At 44.6% G+C, this 27,921-nt stretch overlaps 1 protein-coding gene across 2 annotated transcripts; it reads left to right on the top strand.

Annotated features, from left to right (window-relative positions):
• Positions 1–27,921, top strand: ZDHHC16 (zDHHC palmitoyltransferase 16). Of its 2 annotated transcripts, XM_088449961.1 has the most exons (11): positions 1–188; positions 6,431–6,662; positions 9,033–9,227; positions 11,849–11,937; positions 13,622–13,650; positions 15,056–15,189; positions 18,011–18,058; positions 19,407–19,492; positions 21,557–21,680; positions 22,367–22,437; positions 24,536–27,921. In XM_088449961.1, exons 2-11 carry the CDS (start codon positions 6,447–6,449, stop codon positions 24,648–24,650), a joined length of 1,107 nt encoding a protein of 368 aa, XP_088306087.1. In that variant the 5' UTR covers positions 1–188; positions 6,431–6,446; the 3' UTR covers positions 24,651–27,921. The 2 variants fall into 2 exon arrangements, with proteins under 2 accessions (XP_088306087.1, XP_088306088.1); XM_088449962.1 differs by lacking the exon at positions 18,011–18,058.

The following is a 27,921-nucleotide window of genomic DNA, read 5'->3' as shown; positions in this document are numbered from 1 at the left end:
CCCGGGTTGCTGATGCGCCTGCGCGCTGAGTCTGGCCGGCTCCGGGTGATGCAGGTCTGAGTGAGTACAATGATGACATTGACATCCGGTGAGTGCAGGTTTCTGTGTCCCGGGATGGAGTGTGCAAGGTGGGATTGCAGCTGTAAGAAGAGACCCTCACCCCCTCTCTGAGTGGCATCGCCCGGCAGGTAAGGAGCAGTCACCTGAGGCGCCTTCTAATTGCAGCAGGGCTGTAGTGTGTCCTTCCTGTAGTGCTGGGGTTGGTGGTCCAGGACCAAATTAAATTCTTCATTATGGTCCATGGGACAGGCAATACCACTGCTGGTGGCCGCCAATCATAAACTATATGGACAAAGAGAAGAGCGGCCAAGATTCAAGGAAGCTTAGGAACAATAACTGCTGTAGTGCATTCTCAGTCCTCACCAACACTGCCTTCCAGCTGCTGTGTAACGTATGCAACAGTAATTACACATATTTACCATTTAATGATGTCTCATTGTAACACAGCAGACTGACACACTTAGGGCCTGATTCAGACCCGCTCGTGAGCGCATAGCGCTAGCAAGCTGGTCGATCGCCGGGCAGTCGCACCCGCGAGCCCCGGAGCGAGTGAGAAATCACTCGCTCTGGGCTCGCTGCAAGATGGGGAGGCTGTCGATGTTGATTGACAGCTCGCCCTTTTTTGTAGGCGGGTCGGGATGGTGGCTGCACAAACAGAGGCGTTCCCAAAGGAACACCTGCCGTTTGTGGGCGGCCCTACTGATATCACACATGATGTCAGTAGTGAACTTCCTGCCCTAGTAGAGCAGGAAGTTCACTGGGGCTTGCGGTGGACAAGACCCTACCACAAGGGTCTCGTCGCAAGCCCGATGGTCGCAATAATTGCAACCATCGCCAGGCTGCCCGATAAAGCTTAGCGAGCGGCCTGGAGGCCGGGGTAAAAAAAAAAACGTCCCGCCCTGATTCAGAGCGAGCACTCGCAAATAGCGAGCGCTTCTGAATCAGGGCCTTAGTCCCTCTCCTGTTACAGTGTATTCTGTGTAGTGTTCCCGCTAGGCTGTTTTAGCGGGGCGCCGCGCCCTGCCCTATTTCTGAAGGGCGGAACGTGCCCTGCCCTCCAGCGTGGCGGCCCGCTGAGACAGCCTGCGGGTTCTGCCTCCACCCGCGGGTGGCTGTGTCCCACGGGTGGTCAAAACGGCGGCGCTGCGGTCACAGCCGTTAAATGGACGCCGGGCGCATGCGCCTGGCATCCATTCACAGTGACCGCAGCGCTTGGGGGCTGCCCGGCATGTCTGTTAGTGTTGCGGGCATGCCCCCAGGAGTGACGAAAAGGGGACGCGTCATACAGATACGTCCCCTTTTCTTTGACCACGCCCTCCCGCCGGACCTAGAGTGAACACTACTGTGATAGGTAACCCCTATTGTTCCTGTGCTGCATAATGCATATATTTGCTGCATGTTTCCATATAACGAACAAGGGCAGGTGTACTAAGCTCTGGAGAGTGATAAATGACCAACCAATCAGCTTCAACTGTCATGTTACAGGCTGTGTTTGACAAATGACAGTTGGGAGCTGATTGGCTCCCACTTTATCACTTTTCAGTGCTTAGTACATCTGGCCCTTGACCATAAAAGTGTAAAGAAAAAAACAACTTTTTAATTTATTTTTTTTTATTATTAAGGTATATCCCACTACTGCGCACGCCGAATGAGGCAGCCATTGTATTGTAGGACTGGTGGCTGATGCCTCAGTGATGTCACTTGTTACTAGTGAACTGATTGACTCTATTCTCATTTACATTGGTTCAGCCCACCAAATGGCTTCCACCTAGGGATGGACATCGGAAGCCGATGGTGAGCAACCATTGATGTTCCCGGCATGATAAACAATATTAATTAATACCCCTTTTCCACCAAAAATCCGGCTCCAACCCGTGACGCTGAGCATGGGTCGGAGCCGGGTTTTACGTCTTTCACACCGGCGGCTGGACTCTGGTTATTCCCGGGACCAGCTGTTCACACCAGACTCTGGTCTGGTCTCTGGTCTGGCATTATGGTGGACGCCTGGAAATTATGTCCTCTCCAAGCGCTACTGAAGCCAGCCAATCCGCTTGTTTGAGGCATGACCCAGGTCTAGCCGTTCACACGGAACCGTTACCCAGGTTCAACCCTGGTAGCTGCCAGGGCCAGATTCCCAGGAAACTCGACCCAGGTTATTTTTCTTAGATCTTTTTACACCAAACGTCGACCATGGTGGAAAAGGGGTATAAGTGGCTAACCATTGCACACCTACTTCCGATGCCTGTCCAGTTTCAATTGACTCATAAATTCAGCTGCAGACATCCAGAAGTGGTGTCCTCAGCACAGAAGCTTTGAACATGCATGAAATTCAATGGTTAAACCACCGATGGCTGCATGCCATCGCCATGCATGTTCCAATGGTGGCATCACTGACACTATTGGATTGCGCATAGCCACTTTCTCCACTGAGAGCCAGGGATTGGGTGGTTGCGCAGCTTCCTATTGGTCACCTGGCTCATACCTATACTTTATTATTATTGTTATTAATCATCTGAGAACTTTGCTCCTGCAGTTTTGTTGACACCAGACATATTTAACTTAAATGTTTTTTGTTTTTTTTACTTTTTGCATATTATTTATTCATCAGGTGCCCTAAAGTATCTGTGGCGCCACCCAGGGAAATTACAATGACACACATAAGCCCTACTTACTGCAGATTTACTGCTCAAAAAATGGACTTGTAATTTAATAGCTCCTGGCGTTAAAGCCAGACTTGAAACCCGCAGTAAGTACCGCGTCTAATTGAATCCAGCCCTAAGAACAAGTAATGCCCGTATTTGACATTTATATAGCTAAGGCTGTATTATTATTGTATATAATTAAGTTTTCTGCAATTTTTTACGACCCTATAGTTTTATTCCTAAAATAAGCTTGTTTAATAATCTTTTTTTTTTTTTTTTCTGAAATATATATAAAGCTCAACATAAAAAAAAATCCAATGGTGCTGCATCTGAGCATGGCTTTTTATGGTTACAAAAGGTCACTAAAGACAGTAGCCCTCCTTGGTGCTGAATTTATGCGGGCTTCCCAAATTCGAAAAAGCAATGCAGGAAGTAGGGAGTGCGCCGCAAGATTGTATCCCTACGATGCGGGGACATAATAAAATGGACAACTGATGTTTAATAGGCTGTCCCAACACAATTTGTTGCTTAAATTCTTAATTGATTGTAGATGTGTTGCTCCTTTAAAAATTGAAAAACAAGTTTTTTTGCAGCATAAATGCCAATTGTTTTGACAGAGCTGCAACATTATTTAAAAAAAAATAAGTCGTCATCACTGTCAACTTCAGTTGTAGTAACCAGAGAATGCAGATGGATTGCAAACTCTAAAGGTGCATATCCACTAGCAGATCGTGGAACGACCGTACGATTACAACATTGTAATGGTACTGAACATGGTCTATCTGTCGTTATCGGCAGATTGACCAGCATGTTCAGGCGATGACTGATGTCGGAAACGAATAGTGGGAGCGCGCATCGCTGATCGTTTCCGACATTTTCATGCCCGATTTGTGCACGATTAATGAGCGATTGAACGATATCGTTATTGTTCAATCGCTCATTTTAAATGGAGTGGAGATGTTGCCCATAGCAACCAATCAGATTCTAGCTATTATTATCCAGAACCTCTCTAAGTCCTGTCGTTTCCATCTCAAAAATATTTCCAGAATCAGTCCCTATCTCACCCAGGATTCTACTAAGACTCTGATTCACTCACTGGTCATCTCCAGATTGGACTACTGTAACCTCCTCCTTTCATTCCTACACAACTCTCTTCTCCAGTCTGTCCTCAATGCTGCCACTCGACTCATCTTCCTTTCCAAACGCTCTACATCTGCCTCCTCTCTCCTACAAGCCCTCACTGGCTCCCCTTCCCCTTCAGAACCCAATTCAAGGTCCTCACACTCGCTTACAAAGCCATCACACACTCCTCTACCATTTACATCTCTTAGCTCATCTCCCTTCACTCTCCTGCCCGCCCTCTTCGTTCAACAAATACACGCCGCCTCTCATGCCAACTGATTACTTCCTCCATCTCCCGCCTCCCAAGATTTTGCCCGTGCTGCTCCCCACCTTCTCACTCCCCATCAGACTCTCCACGTCTACAATCTTTCAATTGGGCTCTCAAGACCCACTACTTCATCAATGCCTTCCAGCGCTCATCCTAACCTGCTACTCCATTCTCCCTCCTCCCTGTCTACCCCATCTGTGTCACGCCTGTTTGTCTGCCCCTCCCCTTTAGAATGTAAGCTCTTGCGAGCAGGGCCCTCTACCCTCTTGTGCTTCTCTTTTTACTTTATTTTCATCTACTTCTTACTCACCGCTAGGGCATCTAACACTTGGCAGCTTATACTCTGTTGCTTATTTGGGTGTTATGGTCACCAATGTAGCAATGTATATTATAACTGTCCTTGTCCTCCATTGTATTGTACTGTTAGTCACTTTTTTGGTTATGTACTTTGTAAGGCGCTGCGGAACAGTTCTGGCATCATATAAATAAACAATAATAATAATCTACTAGAAAGTGCTAGATAAATGTTAAATAGAATCTGATTGGTTGCTATGGGCAACATCTCCACTTCTAAAAACTCTCACTTTAGTAAATCTACCCCTAACTTCTAGCTTTTTTAAAGCAACCGTCCCATAAATATTAGAGTGGGTTTTTTTTCATTGTTTATACCATAAATCATTGGTGCTTGCTTGAAAAATAATTTTTATTTTCACCCTTTTTTCTAAGGTGACTATTAATGATTTGTAGTTCTGCATAGTGTTATATGACTACCATGGGAATCAATGTTACATGGCATGCGATGTAGTGAGCAGAGAGGCTTTGGAAAGCCCCTCTGAGCTCAAATTGCAAACGGACATCCTCCTCCTTACCCCGCCATCATATCGCATTACATCACATGATGAAAGGCAAAAACCTGTGTGCCATATATATATATATGATTCCCACAGAGGGATTTTGAAAGTTTTTAATGAATTGTGGGGGGACATTTAAAAAAAAAAAAAAATTAGGTGCGTACTTAAATCTTAACTTAGTATAAACAAATAAAAGGCTATGTTGGATTTAAAACGTGTTGTGAAATCTCCAGCTCACAGGTAGTTAGGCTAGAATCAATTTGAATGCATATTTTTCTGCAGAAGGGTCTTATATTTTAAAAAGAAAACCTGTCATGTTTCAAATACTAAGCCTTGGATGGAGATAAAGGGGTCTATTTACTAAGCCTTGGTTGGAGATATAATGAAAGGAGAAGGAGATAAAGTCCCAGCTAATCCGCTCCTAACTGTCATTTTTCAAACACAGCCTGTGAAATGGCAGTTAGGAGCTGATTGGCTGGTACTTTATCTCCGTTCATTTTATCTCCATCCAAGGTTTAGTAAATAGACCCCAGAGTTACTTTTACATTGTGCTTTGTCCATTATTATTTATGTTGTTTTGTTTTTTTTCAAAAGAACAAAGTTCACAATGGTGGAAAGGTCAAATGTTTTCTGCACAGCCTGAGCGATACCTCCTATATCACAGCCCCCTCACCCTGGGAGTACAGAAGGACTGTGATGTCAGACAAAGTTACCTTGGAGCCTGTCTGATGCTGGCCACACACATAGCGATATTTTACCTGATCTGTCCGATTCCGACACATTGGAACGACAGATCGTGTAAAATATGGCCAAATCCTGAGTAAATCGTGAGTCCCCACTCACGATCACGATGTGATGCGCGTCCCCGCTGGTCGCACATCGCATCGTCAGATCTGCCATGCAGTGGGGCAGATCTGACAATCTAGGAGGCGATGCACTGTCAAAGTCCGACTGAAGGAGAGGTCGTATGAAGATTGGACACCAAATCGTGTGCAGAGCTGCCGGGGAGAGTTTCAAGGGAAATCGTACACAAATTGTACACATCAGCTGATCGTGTGCAGATCGCCATGTGTGTGGGCACCTTTAGTCCGTCCTTGCAGCTGACATTTTCATGTAGTCAACCAAAATATTTGATGCTCTCCCCTGGCTGCAGAGACTTCAGTTTTAGGGCTCGGGTAGTACAAAAAGTGCTTATGTGATACTGACTGTCTGAACCATTACTGATATTCTGTAAATAAAGTTCTCATGTAATTGGCATAAAGGTAAAATATTGTGGAGTTGTGTTAAAATGAAAGTGTAATGGAGTATTATCTCCCTGTCCTTCTCCATGCCAGATACAGAAAATTAATATTTGTCCTCAACAGAAAAGTGGCTGATTAGGAAAATCTGTGGTCCATTTAGAGTGGTATATTTTTGAATTCTATGGGCTGCTCCCGATAGAAAATCATATGTATCCTATATAATACGGACGTATTTCTCATGTGCAGGTAATGAACAGTGGGAATGAGAAACATCCGGCGCCTTTTCTTGAGGTGCCTTCGCCTGGGACACAGGAGGAAATTTACCTATGTGAACCTCCTGTCCGATTACCTGCGTTATTGGCGCCTCTGCCTTGTGTCCTTGGGATATAACTCCTTTACCAACAGTGATGTCGTCATAGAGTCTCTTTTTGAGCCAATCTATTGGTTGGTGGATCACCTGACCAGGTGGTTTGGTATAGTAAGTACTCCTTACATTTTAATAAGTTGGGATTTATTATTATTATTATTATTTACTCCTTACATTTTAATAAGTTGCTTTTGATTATTATTATTATTATTATTATTATTATTATTATTATTAATTACTCCTTACATTTTAATAAGTTGGTTTTCATTTTTATTATTATTATTATATTTGACTTTATTTCAAATCTACAGATGTATTTGTGCAATTGATTGCTTTAGAATTTGTATATTTTAATATAGTCTCCTTATGTACAGCCATGGCCAAAAGTTTTGAGAATGACACAAGTATTGGTTTTCACAACGTTTGCTGCTTCAGTGTTTTTATACCTATTTGTCAGATGTTACTATGGTATACTGAAGTACAATTACAAGCATTTCATAAGTGTCATAGGCTTTTATTGACCATTACAAGTTTATGCAAAGAGTCAATATTGCCAGTGTTGACCATTCTTATTCAAGATCTCTGCAATTCACCCTGGCATGCTGTCAATCAACTTCTGGGCCACATACTGACTGATGGCCGCCCATTCTTGCCTAATCAGTGCTTGGAGTTTGTCAGAATTTGTGGGTTTTTGTTTGTCCATCCGCCTCTTGAGGATTGACCACATTTCTCAATGAGATTAAGGTCTGGGGAGTTTCCTGGCCATGGTCTCAAACTTTCAATGTTTTGTTCCCCGAGCTACTTAGTTATCACTTTTGTCTTATGGCAAGGTGCTCCATCATGCTGGAAAAGGCACTGTTCATCACCAAACTGTACTTGGATGGTTGGGAGACGTTGATCTTGGAGGATGTTTTGGTACCATTCTTTATTCATGGCTGTGTTCTTTGGCAAAATTGTGAGTGAACCCACTCCCTTGGCTGAGAAGCAACCCCACACATGAATGGTCTCAGGATGCTTTACTGTTGGCATGATACAGGACAAAGACTTTGGAGGATGGCCTGGTGTCAAGAAGGGCAGCAAAGAAGCCACTTCTCTCCAGGAAAAACATCAGGGACAGACTGATTTTTTAAAAAATTACAGGGATTGGACTGCTGAGGACTGGGGTAAAGTTATTTTCTCTGATGAATGCCCTTTCAGATTGTTTGGGGCATCTGGAAAATGCTTGTCCGGAGAAGGAAAGGTAAGCGCTACCATCAGTCCTGTATCATGCCAAAAGTAAAGCATCCTGAGACCATTCACGTGTGGGGTTGTTTCTCAGCCAAGGAAGTGGGCTCACTCACAATTTTGCCTAAGAACACAGCCATGAAGAATGGTACCAAAACATCCTCCAAGAGCAACTTCTCCCAACCATCCAACAACAGTTTGGTGACGAGCAATGCCTTTTCCAGCATGATGTAGCACCTTGCCATAAGGCAAAAGTGATAACGAAGTGGCTCGGGGAACAAAACATAAAAATTTTGGGTCCATCGCCAGACCTTAATCCCATTGAGAACTTGTGGTCAATCCTGAAGAGGCGGGTGGACAAACAAAAACCCGCAAATTCTGACAAACTCCAAGCATTGATTAGGCAAGAATGGGCGAACATCAGTCAGTACGTGGCCCAGTAGTTGGTGGACAGCATGCCAGGGCGAATTGCAGAGGTCTTGAAAAAGAAGGGTCAACACTGCAAATATTGACTCTTTGCATAAACTAAATGTAATTGTCAGTAAAAGCCTATGATACTTATGAAATGCTTGTAATTGTACTTCAGTATACCATAGTAACATCTGACAAAACGGTCTAAAAACACTGAAGCAGCAAACTTTGTGAAAACCAATACTTGTGTAGTTTTCAAAACTTTTGGCCATGGCTGTAGTCTTCATTCTAGCACCCTGCACTTGTCACAACCCGTGCTGTTCCTCTATCCTGCCAGGGGTGTCGCTCTCTGCTCTGGTGCTTCTAGCACACTCAGCTGATGCAACAACCCGCAGAGATTAAGCAGATTGTGTGCTAGAAGCACCAGAGAGCGCCACTCCAGGCAGGAAAGAGGAACTGCTGCACGGGTTGGCTGTGACAGGTGCAGAGTGCTAGAATGAACACTATGGATGGATGCCTGGTGCCATTTCTTGAAATTACGTAACATTTATAAAAGAAAGCCATGTTATACCGCAGACTTTCCATAAAAGGAGTAAGCCGTAATTATAAAGGATATTACTTACTGAATTTGACCTATCACCTGCACATTATGGGAGACAGTGATTAATTAATTGACAAGGAACCTCGTGCCTCACAGTGCCTCCATGTCTAACTGTGCTCTCGTTCCTCACTGACTTCACAAAATGCATAGCAGCTTCCCTTCTCATGGACCCCACCTGTATGTAGGCGATGTTTATACTTGTTATATCTGCTTTTCCCTGACACGTGAAATCTTGCCCTCTTTAGGTGTTTGTTACCCTGGTCATCCTGCTGACCAGCTCCATTGTGCTGATAGTATACCTGTGCGTCCTCCCTCTCATCCTGCACACCTATTCCCCGGCCTGGATCTGCTGGCACGTCTCCTATGGCCACTGGAATCTCGTTATGATTGTCTTTCATTATTACAAGGCCATTACCACACCGCCGGGATATCCGCCACAGGTATGTGCCTGTCCCTGCGGGGTTACTGCAGCTTCATCATGGCTTAGAAACCAGATCACACGGCAACGTCTTATTATATTTATTATCATTACTGATGTATATAGGGGCACCATTCAGGGTTGCATAAAATTTGGATTTTTTTTTTTTTTTAAATCTAAAACTGATTTATTTGATTTAAATAGGATTTTTTTTTATAAAAAATTTTTTAAGTAAACGTTTAACATTTTTAAACGTTTATTAAACCTTTTTTAAAAAAAAAAACTTGAAATCAAAAATCTGTTTTTGATTATATATTTTTTTTTTATTATTTTTTTTTTACTAAAATCCAATTTTCTGCAACCCTGTTACCATTCCCTGCAGCCCTGTACAAGGTGAACTAAGTGTATACAGGGTATTATGACAGTTACATCGCTTTATCAAACAGCATTAGGAACGATAGAAGTACTTAACATTTAAAGGAAAAAGGACTATAGAGAAAAGATGAAGGAATCTGTAAGGCAACAACTCTGCATTGCAAATCAAATTGTGGCGGTGAAAAAAGGTATTATATGCTGGTGTATCTGCAATGGGTGCACACCTCTGGTACTATGGGTTTAGTTGAGGTGCTCGGTTAAGGCAATGAGTTTTAGTGGAGCTAATCAAAGTGTCTGGTGTAATAATAGAGGCCCAGACAACAAGGGCAGCCTCCCACCAAACGTTCAACCAACTTTATTCCTACCACCCGTTAACACCCCATGGGATAAATATGCATGGTCTACAACTTAAGGTGCCCATCCACTAGTAGATCAGGGAAAGACGATACGATTACGACATCGTGATCGTACCGTTGTTCCACCTAGGGGGTGCAGTGCCTACACTGAACGATTGATCGTTCAGTGTAGGCACATCAATCACCCCCCGAATATCGTTATCGGCAGATTGGCCAGCATGTTCGGCTGATGTCAGAAACGACCAGCGGGAGCGCGTATCGCTGGTCGTTTCCGACATTTGGATGCATGATTTGAGCACGATTACAGAGCAATTGCACGATTATCGTGCAATAGTACAGTGTAATCGTGCAATAGTACAGTGTAATCGGCTAGTGGATGGACACCTTAACTGTTTATATTAACTATTTAAGGGCACCTACGTGAACTATGTACAATGTGTGGGCTCGATCCAAATAGAAGCAATTATTTCACACTTACGGTACCTCCGGACGAGCACAATTCTGTTTGCAGACCGGTAGGGCTGCGAGCAGAAATGTGCAAGTCCATGGTGAGATCAGGGCATGAGGGGGGCGCCATTGCCTGTTTTTCTAAGCCATTGCAATGGCAATTTGCCCCCTTCGCAACCTAAGTGGATTGACCCTTTAGGCCTCTCCTTTTTAAAAAATAGTTTTCCTTGCAAGTTTTTAATATGAACCTCTGCAGTGGAGTGGTGATCAGAGGCTCCCCACATTTATTGGAAATTTTGGCACAAACTGCGCAGCAACGCTAATAGGGACTGACAGTGTTAGGTTGAAAGATTAAAGGACCATTGGACCACCAAAGTGACATTTACATGTATAAACTGTGGGGGTTATCTATATTTGGCCTGATGTGTAGTTTACAGACGTAAAATGTGCTTGCACAAAAATAAAAAAATCTTCTGAGTTGACGCATCTCAAGAATGCCCTCGCCCCTGTCCTGTGTGGTAACATCTACTAATTTTAGGAGTGTGGTACTGCAGCAGTTTCATAGGTTTAAGTCTACCAGCCGCTGGAGCTCACTGCGGGGTTGCAGCAGTGACCAGCAAGAAAGTTACATGCGGGTAAATTGGGCAACCATCAAGGGTCCCCTAGGCGTAGCGCCAGCCTCGACTTTCCTTCGAACATGGCAGCCTCCTGCAGAGAAGTGAGAGGGAGAAACCAGATATAAACAATCTATATAATAAGCGGGAAAGTGTGTCTGTCCTTAATGCACGGCCAGAGTTTTGTACCTAGCTCCACCAAATCTGGCATAGTTTGATGAAGATTATTTTTTTGGCTATGTTTGAAGTTTGTCAGGGCTATGGAGGTCTACATGGTGCCCACAAAGTTGGCCGTGGAGTCTCTGATTTGAAATTTTTGTTTAAGCAAGTTTGGTCAGGATGTTTTCCAGTGCCTAAAACTGCACTGATGTGAAGGCACAGGCCTTCACATCAGTGCAGTACCAGTGTGGGGCAGGCAGAGCACCAACGGAAGTGCAGTGAGTCGGAGGATCAACTGTCACACTGCACCTGCACTGACAGTTACTCATTTCCTCCAAGCACATTTTCATATACCATGGTCTCCAATGTAAAAAAATGAAGACTGCTGATGTAGTTCAAAGCCCATTCTTCAAACCGGGTATCCCAGCTAGTAAATAACTAATAATTACATTTAGAAGCCTATAGGATGCTATAACTATATTAACATATAGACTTAGTGTGTAAATCTTTGGGGGAACTTATGCCATCTACATTGTATGCCATCCTTTATTAGAACGTACAGAAAAAGTGGAGGAGATAGTGGCGTTAACATCGCAGTTATTGTGGAATGCTCAAATTCCTCCACCTTGTACTGTGCGGTGTTACCCAATGTGTAAGTCTTCTTCCCCCTTTCACCTTGACCTCTTCTTCAGGCTAAAAAGGATATTCCATGTGTGTCAGTGTGCAGGAAATGCATCGCACCAAAGCCTGCCCGGACGCATCACTGCAGCATCTGCAATAGGTGAGTAGTTAGGAAGTGTTGTGGGGATTTTTTTTTTTTTTCAATTTGAACTTTATATAATTTTATTTTTTAATCTTTTTGTGTAAAAAATTGTTAAAACGTCCTTAATCTATTTAAGTGTTGCAGTTAGTAATGAAACGCAGCCACAAAAATATATTTAAAAAGAAAAAGTCTTGTTGAACAGACCAATGTCTCCTCTTAGAAAGTACCTAACTGGTAATGGTAAGGGTAAATTATATTTAAGCATAGGCGGAGTATTACAGAGCCACAAACCGATTGTTTGGAGATAGATATTTGTGTTGCGCCATCTATAGTATCTCCCATCATCATAAGAGTGTGTTGTTCATTAGTGTAAATCAGCATTTCTCCAATACACGTGACTGGCAGAAGCAGGGTGAGGGGCGGTGTACTATTGCTCAAGCAGACCTTCCATCGAGACCCCTACAATCCGGTACAAAGCCATATGCTCCTGAGTTTCCCACTTAGATTACTGTAGCAGCTGCTTGGGCTGAATTCATTTATGAGAAGGATGTTTTTTAAAGCATCACATTAATTCATTTAGCAGCAATAAATGAAATGGGAAGTTTGGGAGCAGAGCATTTTGTACTGGATGGAAGAGGCCATGTTGGATGGTCTGCACATTTCGGGCCTGATTCAGCAGAGGACATGTTAGCTAACGCAGCTGATGACATGGTAGCCCCCCACCCAACTGCAGCGACACGCCTCCGTTTTGGGAAACAGAGGCTGTCACCGCAGCCTCCTCCTCTCCCTCCCCCTTCCCAGAAACGGCAGCGGACTGTCAGCACTGCGTGCGGGATCGCACTAGTGTGCACTGCTGATTCCAGGCCATTAGCCAGACTTTAATGGTGCATACACACGGTCAGATTTTCCTTCAGATATGTACATGATTTTAAAAATCGTTCATATCTGAAAGAAAATCTGACGTGTCCCTGCAACGATGATCGATGCGCGTTCCCGCTTGTCAGATAACGATATCGGACATCTGATGTGTTTGCAGTTAGATTTGGTCGATTTTCATTCTTTTTAATACTGTCAAAAATCGCTCGTAGTTCATAAAATCGTTGGTAAAATCGTTCGTAGTTCATCACTCGTCGTTCGTCTGACAGATCTGACCGTGTGTATGCACCATACACAGATGTAAACGGGAGAGGAATGGGAGAGGGCTTTGTAAGCGAGTGTGATATTGCATATTGCGGTTTTCACATTTTGACCATCCATTATAACACAACATATTAGGTTAAATAGTCTAATTGATTGTATTTCCATTGAAAATTAAAATTCACAGTAATCTCAGTACTTCTCCTCCCCCCCCCCCCCCCCCCCACTCAATGGGCCGCCTGGTAGGAATGTACAGTAATGGTGCTCGTATCCTTTCCTTGGCCTCTGCTTACTCGATGAATTCACTACCCACTGTAAATGCCAGTGGCACCATATCTTCTCCCCCCCCCCCAATGGTTGGGCTGTGCCGTCACACAACACACAGGCTACCACTGACTGCTCATCCGTCCTTCCTATGGATTCAGAGGAGGGCACCTATGTAAGTTGTGTAGGGGATGCATCACCTGTGATAATAGTATAACACTGTGGGTGCTTCTGTATGTTAGTCGTACGGTGAGGGCAGCGACTTATGTTACTTACAGTAATGGACTTTTTCTTTTATCAGGTGTGTCCTGAAGATGGATCACCACTGCCGTATCCTTCCTGCAATGCGCCATTCTTACAGACGTCGCTTCTTTGTTCATTTCTATTAAAGCAAACTCACCGCGAATCCACCCCGGGGGCAGACATATTTATTGTGGGAACTGTTATTTATGAAAATGAAGCCAGTCCATTCATATTAATGATCTCACTGAGGTACGAGGCAGATCATTTCTATTCAATCCACGTAGTGGGTGTTCAAGGTGGTCTACGGAGAATTAGCACCCATAGATCCCAATTACAACTACAGCCCTCTATAAGGCTATATGCACCCCTGTCATTATCGGCACTGCTATCTACAAGATAGCAGCGTAGATGTGCTGGACTATGTATGAACGGTCAGTTCACCTGACTGTTCCGCCAGCTGCAGCTATCTGCAGCTGGTGTTACCCTATTCCCGCAGCGCTGCGTGCTCTAGTAGGGATCGCCGGGGGGTGGGGGGGTTTCACTTCCCTGCCAATGAGATTTTAATACATTTCATCGGTAGTGCTTCCTGCTTCGTCTCGGTAAAGAGGCAAAGCAGAAATCGTTATAGGGGCACGATAAGTGCCGCTATCATACATCTGCCCCAGTGTTTCTTATCACTAGGTCTCGCTACAGTATGCAGTCAGGAAGCCAATGGTCGAAATGCCGAACGCCGGCTTCCCGACTGTCTAATCCCGGCAGGGGTCTAATGATAGGCGTCGAAATCCCGAAGCCCATCATTATACCTACGCCGGGAGCCCGACGCCCGGCATACCGAACGAACGTAAACCAGGCTGCGGGTTTTAGACTACGGTAAAGGGGGGTTAGGCACCCCCGGGGGGAGGTTAGGGAAAGGGACCCCCCTGGGAGACCTAGGTTTAGGCTGCGGGGAAGGGGGGGGTTAGGTTTAGGCACTTACAGGGGAGGTTAGGGTCGGGCACTTACATGGGGGGGATAGGGTCAGGCACTTGGGGGAGGCTAGGGTTAGGCACTCCTAAGTAAGGGTTAGGAGGGGGGGGGAAGGTAGGGTTAATAATAGTAAAAATACTTACCTGTCGGGATCTTCTGTTGCCGGTTTTCCGGCGTCACTACAGACTTTATAACGCTGCACTTTTTGGCTTGGAAAAGCACATTGGTGAACATAAATTTTCTGAATATAAAGGAAGCCTTTAAGTCCCACGTTGCGTGTTCCCCCCTCTGCGTCTTTTTGCTTTTCTGTAGGCAAACCTCTCTTTGGGTGTAATAGAAGTGGCTGATATGTTCCTATGCACTGGTATTCTTAGATGTGTTCTGACATTGGGAAATGCCGGTGTGACAACATCCTTACAGGAAGAAACCCGGAGATGAACAAATGTATTATATACGGAGGTTTATGTAATTGACTCTGCTTTGTTGTGTTGTTATGATGAAATTCTTTAACTGGCGCACATTGAAGCCTGGCTAAACAACTGCGTGGGGCACTACAACCATCGCTATTTCTTCTCCTTCTGCCTCTTCATGACCATGGGATGCATCTACTGCAGCATCAGCAGCCGCGTCATGTTCAGAGAAGCCTATGCGGCCATCGAGGTGAGATTACGCCAGCATGGATTATTATACATATTATTATACTCGCTGTCTTCTGTAGATGCTGCCAGTCATGTCCTTGTTATTTGCTCTTCCTCAGTTTGCGCCTTTGTAATTATTTCATGTTGTCGTCACCAAATACAGTAACACGAGATAAAGATCTTGGTGTGATTTGGTAAAGTCTCTATTTAGTTTGCTGCGAGGCGACTTGTTAAAGGAGGTAATTAGGTGGGTAATGCCAAGGGCAGCTGTGGGCTAGAGATGAGAGTAATTTATTATAATCTATGGGGAAGGGGGAGATGTACTAAGCTCTGCAAAGTGATAAATTGACATATGATAAAAACGACCAGCCACTCGGCTCCTGTCATGTGACAGGCTGTGTTTGAAAACTAACAGTTAGGAACTGATTGGTTGGTACTTTATCACTCTCCACTCTATCACTTTCCAGAGCTTAGTATATCTATGAGTGGTGTTCTAAGGTATGGAAAAACCCTTATCCGCAAGTCCTGAGTATCCCTATACCTGCGTGCATAGTCAGGGCCGACGAGAGCCGCGCCAGGCCTAGGTGACAGGACGTGACCTACTTGCGGGAGGCGTGGCCACGCCCCCTTAGAAAAAATATCTAATTATTTCAGCGGCGCTGGGGAGGGGGGCGCTGTGTGCCCCTCAGCCCGGCACACAGCTAGTGGGTGGCGCGATCAGTGTGATCGCTCCCCCCATAGGCTTTAGCAGCCACGAGCAGTCTCCCAGTGCAGCCAAGCACACAGCAGCATGTGCTGGGCTGCTGTGACTTAAGAGGGAGGGGGAGCGGTGCCGGACCTGGGCCCCCGCCGAGCCCCTGCAGCAAGCCCGGGCCCGGGTGATTTGTACCCGCCCTTCCCCTCTCGGTGCCCCTGTACGTAGTTAGCATGGTTTGGCCCTTCAGATTAATATGTGGGAGATAAGGAGTTGCACTGAGTAGTCAACACAAAAATGGAAACGCTAATGTAAGGTCACTTAAGAGGGTGTTGGGCCACAACGTTTAGCCAGTATGGCTGTTATGTGCTGCTGTGAAATTGCGTCTACTGACCATCCACACAGTCACCCAACTGGCCGGTGCTACTGGTGGTGGTGGTGGTGGAAGAGACTGTCGGGAATTGTTACAATTAGATATAAATGCTTGGTTGAGTTCAGATCTGTTGACAGAGAAGGCCATGACGTATGTGTAACCTTTACAATTCGTGCCCTGAGGATGGGGGTCATAGACATGAAGATGTAAATGCTACAACATGGGGTGAAGATGGCCACTCAGTACCATCGAGTAGAGACTAGCATTGACTTGTATCCTAAGGGAATGACTGCCCCAGGACTATACCAGGGCATTGTGCTGCCCATAACCACAAGGATACAAGCAATCAGGGCTGAAGTCCTTTAGGACCCATCTGTTTGTTGAGAAGATAGTGAAGGACCTGACCATATCATGCATCAAGGAACCCGCAAACATGCTCTGCCAGGTGTCTTGCGCGCTTTACGCTCCGCAACCTGACCTGATATCCTGCTCTGTAGAGTTCATGGTGAACCATCTATCAAGTCACTAGTGTCTCCTTTTGCAGCAAGGTGTAATTATAGACAGCCGTGACTAGTCAGTTTCTATTCTTCTTTAACCTAATCGTGGTGAGATGTTGTTTGCCGAAATCCTGAGTCACTACAGTATGGGCATGCTTGCAGGGATTATTGCTGGGTAGTAGGGGCTGGAAGTTTTGTCACAGGACTCGACTGGTTCAAATTATAAAACAGAACTAGGCACAGCCCGGAGCGTCATATGTTTATTTTCTATAGAGTCCCTTCTATTCTTTATACTGATAAAGTGTAGATTATTAGTTTAATAAATTTTACATATGCTAATGCGTAATTAAGGGGTATATTTACTAAGGTGCTGGTTTTTAGAAATGGAGATGTTGCCCATAGCAACCAATCAGATTCTACTTTTATCTAGCACCTTCTAGAAGCTAGAATCTGATTGGTTGCTATGGGCAACAACTCCACTTCTAAAAAGCCACACTTTAGTAAATATACTCCTAGTGCCTATATCAGGTTGCCTTCAGATTTTCCTAGCTGATGGCCCTGATGAACATTATCGGCCAGTAGAAACGAAGGCTCGGCTTCCCGTGATTGGATGAGATGGCGTGTCGCCATGCCTCACAGGACAAGAGTGAGATCAGTTGTTTTAGCTCTTGGAGTTTTCAGGCACTTCTATTAGACAGGATAATGGTCATTTCTTTTCTTTTGTGAATCATTACATTTAAAAGTCTGTTCCTGACGTGAGATATCAAAACTTAGAAAAATTATCGTTAATGTAGTTTCGAACAGTTGTTAGATTTTTCTTTTTTGACAAATTCATGAATATTTAGAAATATTTTCTTCACTGTTTAAAAAATAAAGGGAAATAAAATAAAATGAAAATTAGGAAACCAAACAATTTATTTTGCTTAATTTGACAATAAATAATGATGAATGGGCCATTACTGTGTTGCCTGAGCGGCACATGATACCCCCAATTTGCTGCTGCTGATGGGGGAGCGGATTGGTGCTCCCAGGTATATCGCTCACACTTAGCAGACATGTACAGCCCTGACCTGCGTTATTTTAACCCTTCACATGCAGACAAACAACCCTCTTGTACAAGTCATGCACATCTATTATATGTTCTGTTCCCATTGTAACGGCCCCAGCTGCTGCATAGACCGCCCTTCCCCTACTTACACACGTGTCCCTCGCACAGAGACTGCACAGTGCTGTACAGTCAGGCTGGAAGGTAATTGTGCTCCTGTTTCCCTCTTATTAGAAAATGAAGCATCAGGAGAAGGAGAGGCTCCAGTTTGCAGCCAATGAGGTGGGCCTGTCACCTATGTGCTCTACACAACGTAACACCGAGGCCAATGCAGAGTCCGTTCCTGCTCACAATTACTGTCTGATAAGGCAGTGCATGAGTTGTCTTTGCTGCTTTCTGATACAGGGACATCGTCTGTCATTACTGTTGTCTGTCATAGCTGCTGTTGTGTGTCTGTGGCCTCCCCAGCTCGTGTGAATAGCCAGCCTGTGTGATGCCGGATCATCAGTCTATAAAAGATGCCCTCATTGTGAAAAACTGCAGAAATTAGATTTAAAAAGAGAATTTAGAGCGGCTGTGAGCCTTTCACACCCCTTCGCGGTATTGTGGGGACAGGGGTTAATTACGTGTGATGGTTGGTGGTTCTGTGTATACGAAAATATAACTACAAAAACTTCCTTTGGCCCAGGTGTGTTCTCTGAACCAGAACTATTGAGTTTGCCCATAAATAATGCAAATCTGCCTTATGGGGTTTTTTTTACTTGATGTTATTTTCCATTTTAAATAGCCCCTGTACTTATTCACCTCCCCTTCCAATGTACTTTGGTGAGGTCTCTCACCTTGGACACTTCGCTTTCGCTGTATTTAGGAGGTCTTTATCCCTTGATGCCCATCTTCATGCCCAGAGTACTGTTTTCGGAAAGTAGGGGAATTAGGGATCAATCAGATTTTAGCTATCATTTATATAGTACAGTCTAGAAAACAGTAGCGAGAATCTGGTTGGTTGCTGTAAGTAACAACTCCACTTCTGCTTTTGAGACATTTAAATCTACCCCTTAGTACTGGGGTTATTTATCATGCAAATCTCCTGTTAATTTGTTAAAATGTGACTTTCCTGCTGTTGGGGAACTACAAGTTCTAGCATGACCTGCTGGCAGTACAGTATATGAAAACTATTAAAATTAGTAAGGGCATGTCATGTGCCCACCTTGTCTGCAGGGTACATCATAAAGCAGGATGGAGCCGTGGGAATGGGCGTGGCCTTTCCTGTGTCCAGCCTGCGAGTAAGGCTCAGTCTGTGTCCCCTTTCTACTGAGGGACTTGATTTTTCGTTTGCTGGGTCCTCCCACCCATTCCTTTCCATCCAGCATCTTTGTTCGGTATGTTTCCCTCCTTCCTAATTGTATCCTACAACCCTCAGTGGCGGCGTTACACCAGCTGCCGCTTTCCCACAATTCCTGATTAATCCTAATAAAATAAGCAGGTGAGTGATGACGTTCCGTGTAGCGTTCACATTTCCTGACTGCCATGACACATGAGCAATGTGCATAAATGTATCTACCAACCATCAAATATGACATCACATACGTGTAACATGGATTTTATTTTTTCTATCACTTCACTTCTTTAGACGTACAGTCAGACGCCACCTCCCAGCTATTCCTTCCGAGAGAGAGTGCACCACAAGTGCATTATCTACCTCTGGGTGCTCTGCAGGTACAGTAATAGGCCGGTGCATTATTCAGTGTGACTGTCATTCTGTGCAGCGAATTGGTGCTCGGCCAATGTACAGTAAAGGCTTAAATCCCAGTCAGGAGTTTATTCCAGCCATCCACGTAGCGATCCTACTGCTTGGCCCAAGAGCTGAGCGTCAGGATGGCTTTATGCTGGCCGATGACCCCACACACAGTATAGTGGTGATAGTCTTCCCTACACACTTACCAACGCCTTCCATAGAGATCAAGTTCAGTGCTTCTCAAACTCTGGTCCTAATTCAGACCCGGTCGCAAGCGCTGAGCGCTTGCAACCGGGTCGATGGTGGCCCAGAGCGCACGACGGAGCCGGCTCCATTGTGCGCATGCGCGAGACCCGGGTCTCGTACCAAAGGGGGCGTGCTGTCGATGTTGAGTGACAGCACGCCCCCTTTGGTGGGCAGGCCGGGGGAGTGGCTGCCCAAACTGAGGCGTTCCCATGTGAACGCCTACGTTTGGGGGCGGCCCCACTGATATCACGAGTGATGTCAGTGGTAGGGATTTCGGCTCTGTTAGAGCCGAAATCTCTCTGGGGCTTGCGGCAACGAGACCCTACCACAAGGGTCTCGTCGCAAGCCCGATGGTCTTGACCATCACGACCATCTTCCTGGTCGCTCCCTATAGCTGTGGGTGGTCACCCACAGCTATGCGAGCGGCCAGGAGGCCGTTCTAAAAAAAAAAAATAGCCCGGCCCTGATTCAGAGCGAGCGCTTTGTCAGAGCGTCCGGCTCTGAATTAGGGCCTCTGTCCTCAGGGCACATTGACAGTCCAGGGTTTAAGGATATCCATGCTTGAGCACAGGTGACTAAATTAGTACCTCAGTCATTGCTCTAGATCACATGTTTTCAAACTCTGTCCTCAGGACCCCAAACAGTGCATGTTTTCCAGGTTTGCTCACAGAATCACAAGTGAGATATTAGCTCCATCTGTGGATCTTTTAAAATGTGTCAGTGAGTAATGAATACACCTGTGCACCAGCTAGGTGGTCTGGAAAACGTGATCTGTGTGGGGTCCTGAGGAGCGAGTTTGAGAACCACTGCTCTAGATAGATCGTTAAATCAAAACGAATGAGGTACTACTTAAGTCACCTGTGCTCAAGCATGGATAGCCTTAAATCCTTGAATGTTATTGTGTCTTGAGGACCAGGTTTGAGTAGCACTGATCTAGTTGATGGAATACTTGGGGGGGAGATGCATTAAACCTTGTAGAGAGTTAAAGTGGAGAAGTTGCCCTTAGCAATCAATCTAGCTATAATTTATGTGACACAGTCAAACCTTGGAGAGAGATAAAGTGAATGGAGTTAAAGTACCAACCAATCAGCTCCTGTTTTTTTACAGACTGTTTGAGAAATGACAGGAGAAACTGATTGGTTGGTACTTTATTTATCTCCACTTTATCTCTCTCCAAGTTTTGATACATCTCCCCCTTGAGCTATAATTTTCTGTTCTTAGTAAATGAGGCCAGAAAGTATTCTAATGTATGCTTCTCTTCACTATCTTCTGACCTAAATGGATCGTACTTGATAAGCAAATTAAACATGTCCGGGGCATGCTATCTCCGGACAACTTTTTGTATACATTATACCTCCCACTGTTACTAAATACAGGTGCCTGTGTCTTTTAGTAGAGCATTTTATAGCCAAGTCAGGTGGTTTATTTTACTTTCTTTTAGACAACTACTCTGAACAGAACTATATAGGGCCCGTACAGCATCACTGCTAAGTAAATTGCTCTTCCTGGTACATAGAAGTCTTGGCTAAAAATACAGAAGGAAAGCAGAAAGGCAGACTACTTTTGTGAAAGTTGTAGGAAGGTATCTGCAACCTAATAAAGTTGTCGGAAGGTGGTGATCACTTTTTAAAATGTTAGGCACACTTTTTTATTTAGATTGTGTGGTATGGTGTATAATCTAGCAAATAATAATAAAAAAACACACACATATATATATTATTTTTTTTATTATTTATTTTTATTTCTTTTAACACCACAAAGGAGGTATAATGTGTGTGAAATGCTTTCATTACTTCCAGTTCTGTTGCTCTGGCTCTTGGCGCCCTTACCTTGTGGCACACCATGCTCATCACTCGGGGAGAGACCAGCATCGAGCGACACATCAACAAGAAAGAGAGGAAGAGACTGCTCACTAAAGGAAAGGTGAGTCCCGCCCCCTCCAACACTGTTGGGACTTATTAACTAACATGGAACAATGTGCTGTAACCTATAGCAACCAATCAGTCTTCATGAATGCACCTCCTGCATATATATCATTTATTTATTTGCCTCCAATTCAACACAAAATCCCACCACAGCCCTTGGGGGCGAGTTGATTAATAATGTTGCCAGGTGTAAGTAATTGTTCCAGAAACCTGACCCATGTACCTGCATGACCGTAACAACACTGCCACTATCTCTAAATGTATCACAAATAGACACAATTCATCCTGTGCCTCCCTTATACCTGATAAGTATGTTTGTTTTAAATAAATTTTTCTATATTGTAAATCTAAATAGCTTTTTACTGGTTTGTACCCTGCCCTCATGGGTTGGGTATGGGATGCCTCCACTCTGGATCCTGGCGGTCAGAATCCCGGCACCGGCATCCTGACTGGGTTAGGATACCGTAACCTGTTGGTAAGTATCCTAACCCTCCCCCTAACCCCAGTACTTACTGTTGGGAAGCCAGCGCCAGGATTCTAACTGGTGTCGGGATTCCTGCGTCGTGATTATTTCTACATTCCGCCCTCACTTAGTATCGCTATACAGCAAGGCAAACCTTTTTTTATAGCAAGCATACAAAGGTCATAGTAAAAGCTGTAATACTGTAATTTTCCATTTTCCAGGTGTTTCACAATCCGTACAGTTACGGCCGTTACAGTAATTGGAGACTTTTCTTTGGTGTAGAACAAAAGCTGTAAGTTGTCATGGAATCGGACAAGCATCACAGATGACTGATCTCTATAAAGTATTGTGGTTAACTCTAGATATGAATAAAAGTGTTTGGGTTTCATGGAGATTGCACATTGGTAGCCTGCACTTGGAGCTGTCACCAGTGATAATGCTCAGATACTCCTGATCATAATATATTTCGGTGCAGTCCAAAAATGCTCCCAGCAATTTGCGTTTTAGGATGTTTCCCTGGTCCAGTAATTAGCTCGCTTGTTTTTGCAGACTACATCGATCAGTTAACGTTCTTAGGATTAAATAAATTAGGACTCCCATCATTTTTTTAAACAAAAAAACAGGATCCCTCCGTTTGCTCAGGTCGTAAATTAAAACCAGTACATCTGTGTCTGTCCCAAATATCCTATTAATATAGGTGTTACTGGGATCTGAATTTCACCCCTTTTACATTAAAGTCTCAGGTCTGACCTGGGATTTGGAACATGGTTCCAAACTGGGACAGACCCAGGACAGCCCTTTTACATTGCGGCACGGCACCGTTCACACTGCACCCACGTACAGTAAAAGTCTTCAGGCAGCACTTGGAGATGACATCATCTCCAAGTGGCGATCTATCCATGTTGGAAACGGGACACGGTTCGGATGAACCGGGATACCTGTTTCTACTGAGCCCTACCCGGGTAAAACCCTGCTAGCTACCTGAGTTGGATTCCGTGGACACTGGACCTGGGTTGACCCATTTCCACTGACAAAAATCCTGTGTTGATGTGCACTGACGTGCAGTAACCCGGGATTTTGAGGTCAGTGGGAACGGGGTTTTACTGATGTACGAGCACTGTTAGTTATAAATTGGTCTTGGGAGGAGGGAAAAAGTCTTGAATAACTGGCTATAGAGAGCCTCAAAGTCTATCCTGAAAATATCAAAGGTGAGGGTGAAAATTCTGCTCCACAGATCTTTATATCTTTATTCAGCTTGTGCAGAGATGATCACTATGCCCCATTTACTTATATCAGGATGGGGGGGGGGGGATAATACGAACCTGAAAGAGGGATAAAACTGACGGATGATTAACCACCGGTGGTCACCTTACTGCAGCATGAATGTGTCCTTAGCAGTGGGCCGATTCCTCCTCATGACCATTTGATATCTGAAAAGCGACTTTCACTGCCGGTTCCTATAGGAAGTTTAGGACAAGGTCGGTGGGACTGCAGAACTCCTACTATTGCTGCCTCTTCAGTTTATTACCTGGGATTTGGAGTACAGCAGGTGGTCTTCTCATGCAGATGTGCTAAGTCAAAGGTAGTCAACCTCCAGCACTACAGCTGCTTTGGGACTACACATGCCAGCATGCTTTGCTGCAGTTTTTTATATTCTGCAGTGCCGATAATGAAGGGTGCATAGCGCCCCTGTCATTTACTGCCAGCCCCCCCCCCCAATAATACATTGGGGAGAAGCGGTATCAGCGCACATAATGATCCATACATCTCCCCCTCTCTTCTCTATCCATCCCTTATCTGGCCTAACAATAGGTGGGGGAGTGAGGCATTGATGCGGCGTGCCTTGTCTTACGGAATGCTTCTGTGATATAATAGCTGCCGTATGCTATACCAGAGGTTCTCAAACATGGTCCTCAGGACCCCACACAGGTCACGTTTTCCAGGTCACATAGCAGGGTCACAGGTGTACTCATTAGTCACTGGCACATTTTTAAAAAATTCACAGGTGGAGCTATTTATTTCACTTGTAATTCTGAGAGGAGACCTGGAAAACATGTAGTGGTTGGGGTACTGCGGACCGAGTTTGAGAACGTGGGTGCTATACTAACTGTTCAATGACATCACTGCAGAACAAGGGTCCACTGCTGCCTTTATTACAGCCGCTCTGTTGTATGGACTGGGGCAGAGTGCCAGGTGAGCATGCTCTGAGTGGAGAAAGTTTCTCCAGCAGGGATTTTATCTGAAGCCCTGTATACCCAAAGAGAAATTGAAACTTTTTTTTTTTTTTTTTTTAGGAAAAAATGAAAATATTCTGTGTTTAGATGTTCCTTTTAAATAATGTTTATTCTCGTTCTAAAGACATGAGACCGTTTTCTTTTCCCCTCTCTCAGGCAGTGGATCACTAGAGTCCTCCTGCCATCGTCCCACCTTGCTTACGGAGATGGCCTGACCTGGAATGCTCCCTCTTGGATCCCCGTGAAGCAGAGTCCTGTCCTTGCAATATGATGAAGGCTTCTCAAGGAACATTAGTAGTGTTTTAACAGAGTTAGGCTGGCTGGTTATGTGTAAGAGAAATACATATTTATGGTACTGTATGGTTTCTGTAATACCAGCAAGGTATGGCAGAACGACATGAAGTGGATAATTGCAGCAGAGCAGTTGCTGATGCAGAACGGAGGAGCCAGTGCCCACGGTCCAGCACAAAACAGTGGTCTCCACCAATTACCGGAAATTAATAGTCCCTTATGCTATTGTTACCAACTGACCACAAATTGCTTCTAGAATAGTTTACATTCATTGTTCCCTTTTGACTTGATATCAGAAAGACATGTACGGTATGTTGTAGGGATGGTCATAGCTGGTGACACCATCGATGTCAAAATAGCAAATAGCCATTGAATAGTTTGTAGCCATCAATGGCTAACAGTTGATGGTCATCTGTTTTTTTTTGGTTTTTTTTTTTTTAATGACTGTCCCGTGGACCAATCAGAATGTGGGGGTGGGGCTTCGCTGGTGCCAGGGGACGGAACTATGCTCCTAGTCCCGGCACCTTGAAAAAAAAAAAAAATTCGGTTATGCTTAGACATCGATGGAGGGAAAACATCTGACATCGGCCATAAACCATCGTTGATTCTGAATCGGCAATGGCCATCCCTAGTATGTTGCCTTATTGGCTGTTGAAATACCACTCCTAACATGGTTTGCCATTGTATGCAGTTATGCCACTAAAAATAATTAATAGTAATTAAGCAATGGGTATCACAATTTAAACTGACACTGCTTCGTTACATTACCCACACTGGCTCTAGCGTTCCCCTCCTCCGTTACTGTACCCCTGCTGTTCATGGGGGGGAAGTGTCAAACCTTCCGAAGAGTGGGGAAGTTGCTCATAGCAACCTGCTGCACCAGCATTTGTCAAGTAGCTTCTAAAAAATGATAGTTAGAGGCGGATTGGTTGTTGTGGGTAACCTGCCCACTCGATGGGGAACATGTAGTAAACCTTTTTAAAGTATATATTACTCGTGCACTCAACAATTTGCCCCCTCCCCACTAATCACCCAGTGTATAATGCCTGGCATTAGATGTACTGACAATTTCTAATAAGACCCTGTCTTTGTAGGTCAGGTATTACACACGGGCTGAGTATTTCAGCTCCACATTTCCTTTAGAACAGTTTGCTTCTTAAATGAAATGGGTAAAGTGAACTCCGCATTCAGGGACTGTGCTGATAATCTGCTGTTCAGTGCAATCCAGCACAGTTGTCTTGTCCTACACAGAGCAGGGAGGACAGAGATTAGCTCTGAGGACCCAACTACAAAATGCAAACTTAGGCCCTCATTCAGAGCCGCACGCTCTGAATGAGGGCCGCCCTCCATAATTCTGGCGTATAGCTGTGGGTCACCACCCACAGCCTATACGAGCGTGCAGTTTGATGGCCACGATGGTCGTGACCATCGCGACCATCGAAACTGCGAGCCGGAGCCTGCGGTTGAGGTTTTCAACCGCAAGGCCCGGAGTGATTTTGGCTCTATCAGAGCCAAAATCACTCCCACTGACATCACTAGTGATGTCAGTGGGCCGGCTTCTGACGGTAGGCGTTCCCTTGGGAACGCCCCCGTCAGGGAGGCACGCCCACCAAAGGGGGCGTGCTGTCAATCAACATCGACAGCACGCCCCCTTTGAGCAGACACAACGAGCAAAGGACTTTCCTTCGCTCGTCGCGTCTGGCGCATGCGCACGACGGAGCTCCCGCCGTCGTGTGCATGCGCAGTGCACAACATCGACCCACTTGCGAGCGGACAGCCCCTTGCGAGTGGGTCTGAATCAGGCCCTTAGACTTTTACTGACCGCGTCACTTCTAATGAGCACCTCATGGCAGTGATTGCTCTAAATTGTTCCACAAATAGCTTCCTGTGAGCAGTGCAAGATCCATGTTCATAATTCACTATCAGCCTCAGTACTCATCATTTAAATTCTTTTTTTAGATCATTCCATAATTAGTGATGAACCCACTGTGACTTGTTGGCCAGTTTCCCCGTGTCAGAGTTATGCCGCATATCCATGAGCGATATCGTGTTGTGTGTCCCCGGCAGTGGTGCGCTCAGCGTCCTTAACGATATTGAGCACCCACACTGAACAATTATCGCTCGGTGCCGGCATGCCCCACTTCATCCCCCAACCTGCACAACCTGATGATATCGTCAGGCTAGACAGAAGGTTCGGGAGCGCGCATCGCTGGTCATTAATGGCATATACACTGGACAATATAGTGAATGATATCATTATCGTTCATTATATCAGCTAGTGAATACGCGGCATTACACAGAGCGCTACGCAGGGCAGAGTTTCAGGGGTTACAGTGGCAGAGAAACAATGGCTGTTAAAGACGTCATGTCCGTTCACTGTATCCCATTTCCTCATGTTTTACGCCTTATTTTGCGTCAGGAATTCATTTCAACAAATGACATAACCTGAAGGAGTAATAATGTTTGACTGTATAATACTTTTAGCCAATTATTTTTCTTTTTCCCTTTTTTTTAGGACTTGTTCAATCAATATAATGTGTTTAAAATCAACTGTGTGTTTGAGCATTGTAATGTTTTTCGTTTATCAGTCTTCTGACACCTTTTCCTAGTTGCTATCCATACGCATATTGTGGTCACTTTATATGAGCAATAGCAACAGTGACACCTGCAGTAGGTATTTAAAACCAAACCAACCTGCTGCAGACCAACCACACCGTTCATATGAAAACTATGCAAAGCTCTGACAGTTAATGTTACAGAATAGTGAAACTCAATTGTTTTATAGAGCTTTTGCTCTACACCACCTATTGACTTTAGAACATTGCAGACAAAAGGGGAGATTCATCAAACCTTGGAGAAATAACGTACCAACCAATCAGCTTCTGTCATTTATCTAGCAAAGCCTGTAAGATGAGTTAGAACCCAATTGGTTGGTACTTTATCTTTCCCCAATATCAGATATGAGCTGTGTTGTTCCAGCTTATGGCGTACGAAGAAGCATTACAATGGGATTACTGGCCAAGGTGTAAGACTAATCTTATTTTTATCAATCAATTACCTGACCTGGGTGTAATTAGCTGGAAAAGCCGATGGTTACTTATTTCTACCATGAAGATTTTGTACAAATTTCAAAACGATATTGATTTTGTGAATGTATATTTGTGTAACGTCTGTGGGACTTATTTATGGTGGATTTACTAACACATTTTCTTTCTTTTTTTTTTAAATAAATGAACAATTTTGTACAGTTA

This window comes from Taudactylus pleione, unplaced genomic scaffold, assembly GCF_031769625.1.
Source record: "Taudactylus pleione unplaced genomic scaffold, aTauple2 ptg000502l, whole genome shotgun sequence".
NCBI classification, from domain to species: domain Eukaryota; kingdom Metazoa; phylum Chordata; class Amphibia; order Anura; family Myobatrachidae; genus Taudactylus; species Taudactylus pleione.
This window is presented reverse-complemented; position numbering and strand designations above follow the sequence as displayed.

Bases quoted from the DNA above. Each gene is read 5' to 3' on its own strand.
- ZDHHC16 (XM_088449961.1), top strand. From the start codon at position 6,447: ATGAGAAACATCCGGCGCCTTTTCTTGAGGTGCCTTCGCCTGGGACAC. The intron at 13,651-15,055 runs GTATCCTTCCTG...CGCACATTGAAG, and splicing joins GAAGATGGATCACCACTGCC to CCTGGCTAAACAACTGCGTG. The intron at 21,681-22,366 runs GTGAGTCCCGCC...TCCATTTTCCAG, and splicing joins GACTGCTCACTAAAGGAAAG to GTGTTTCACAATCCGTACAG.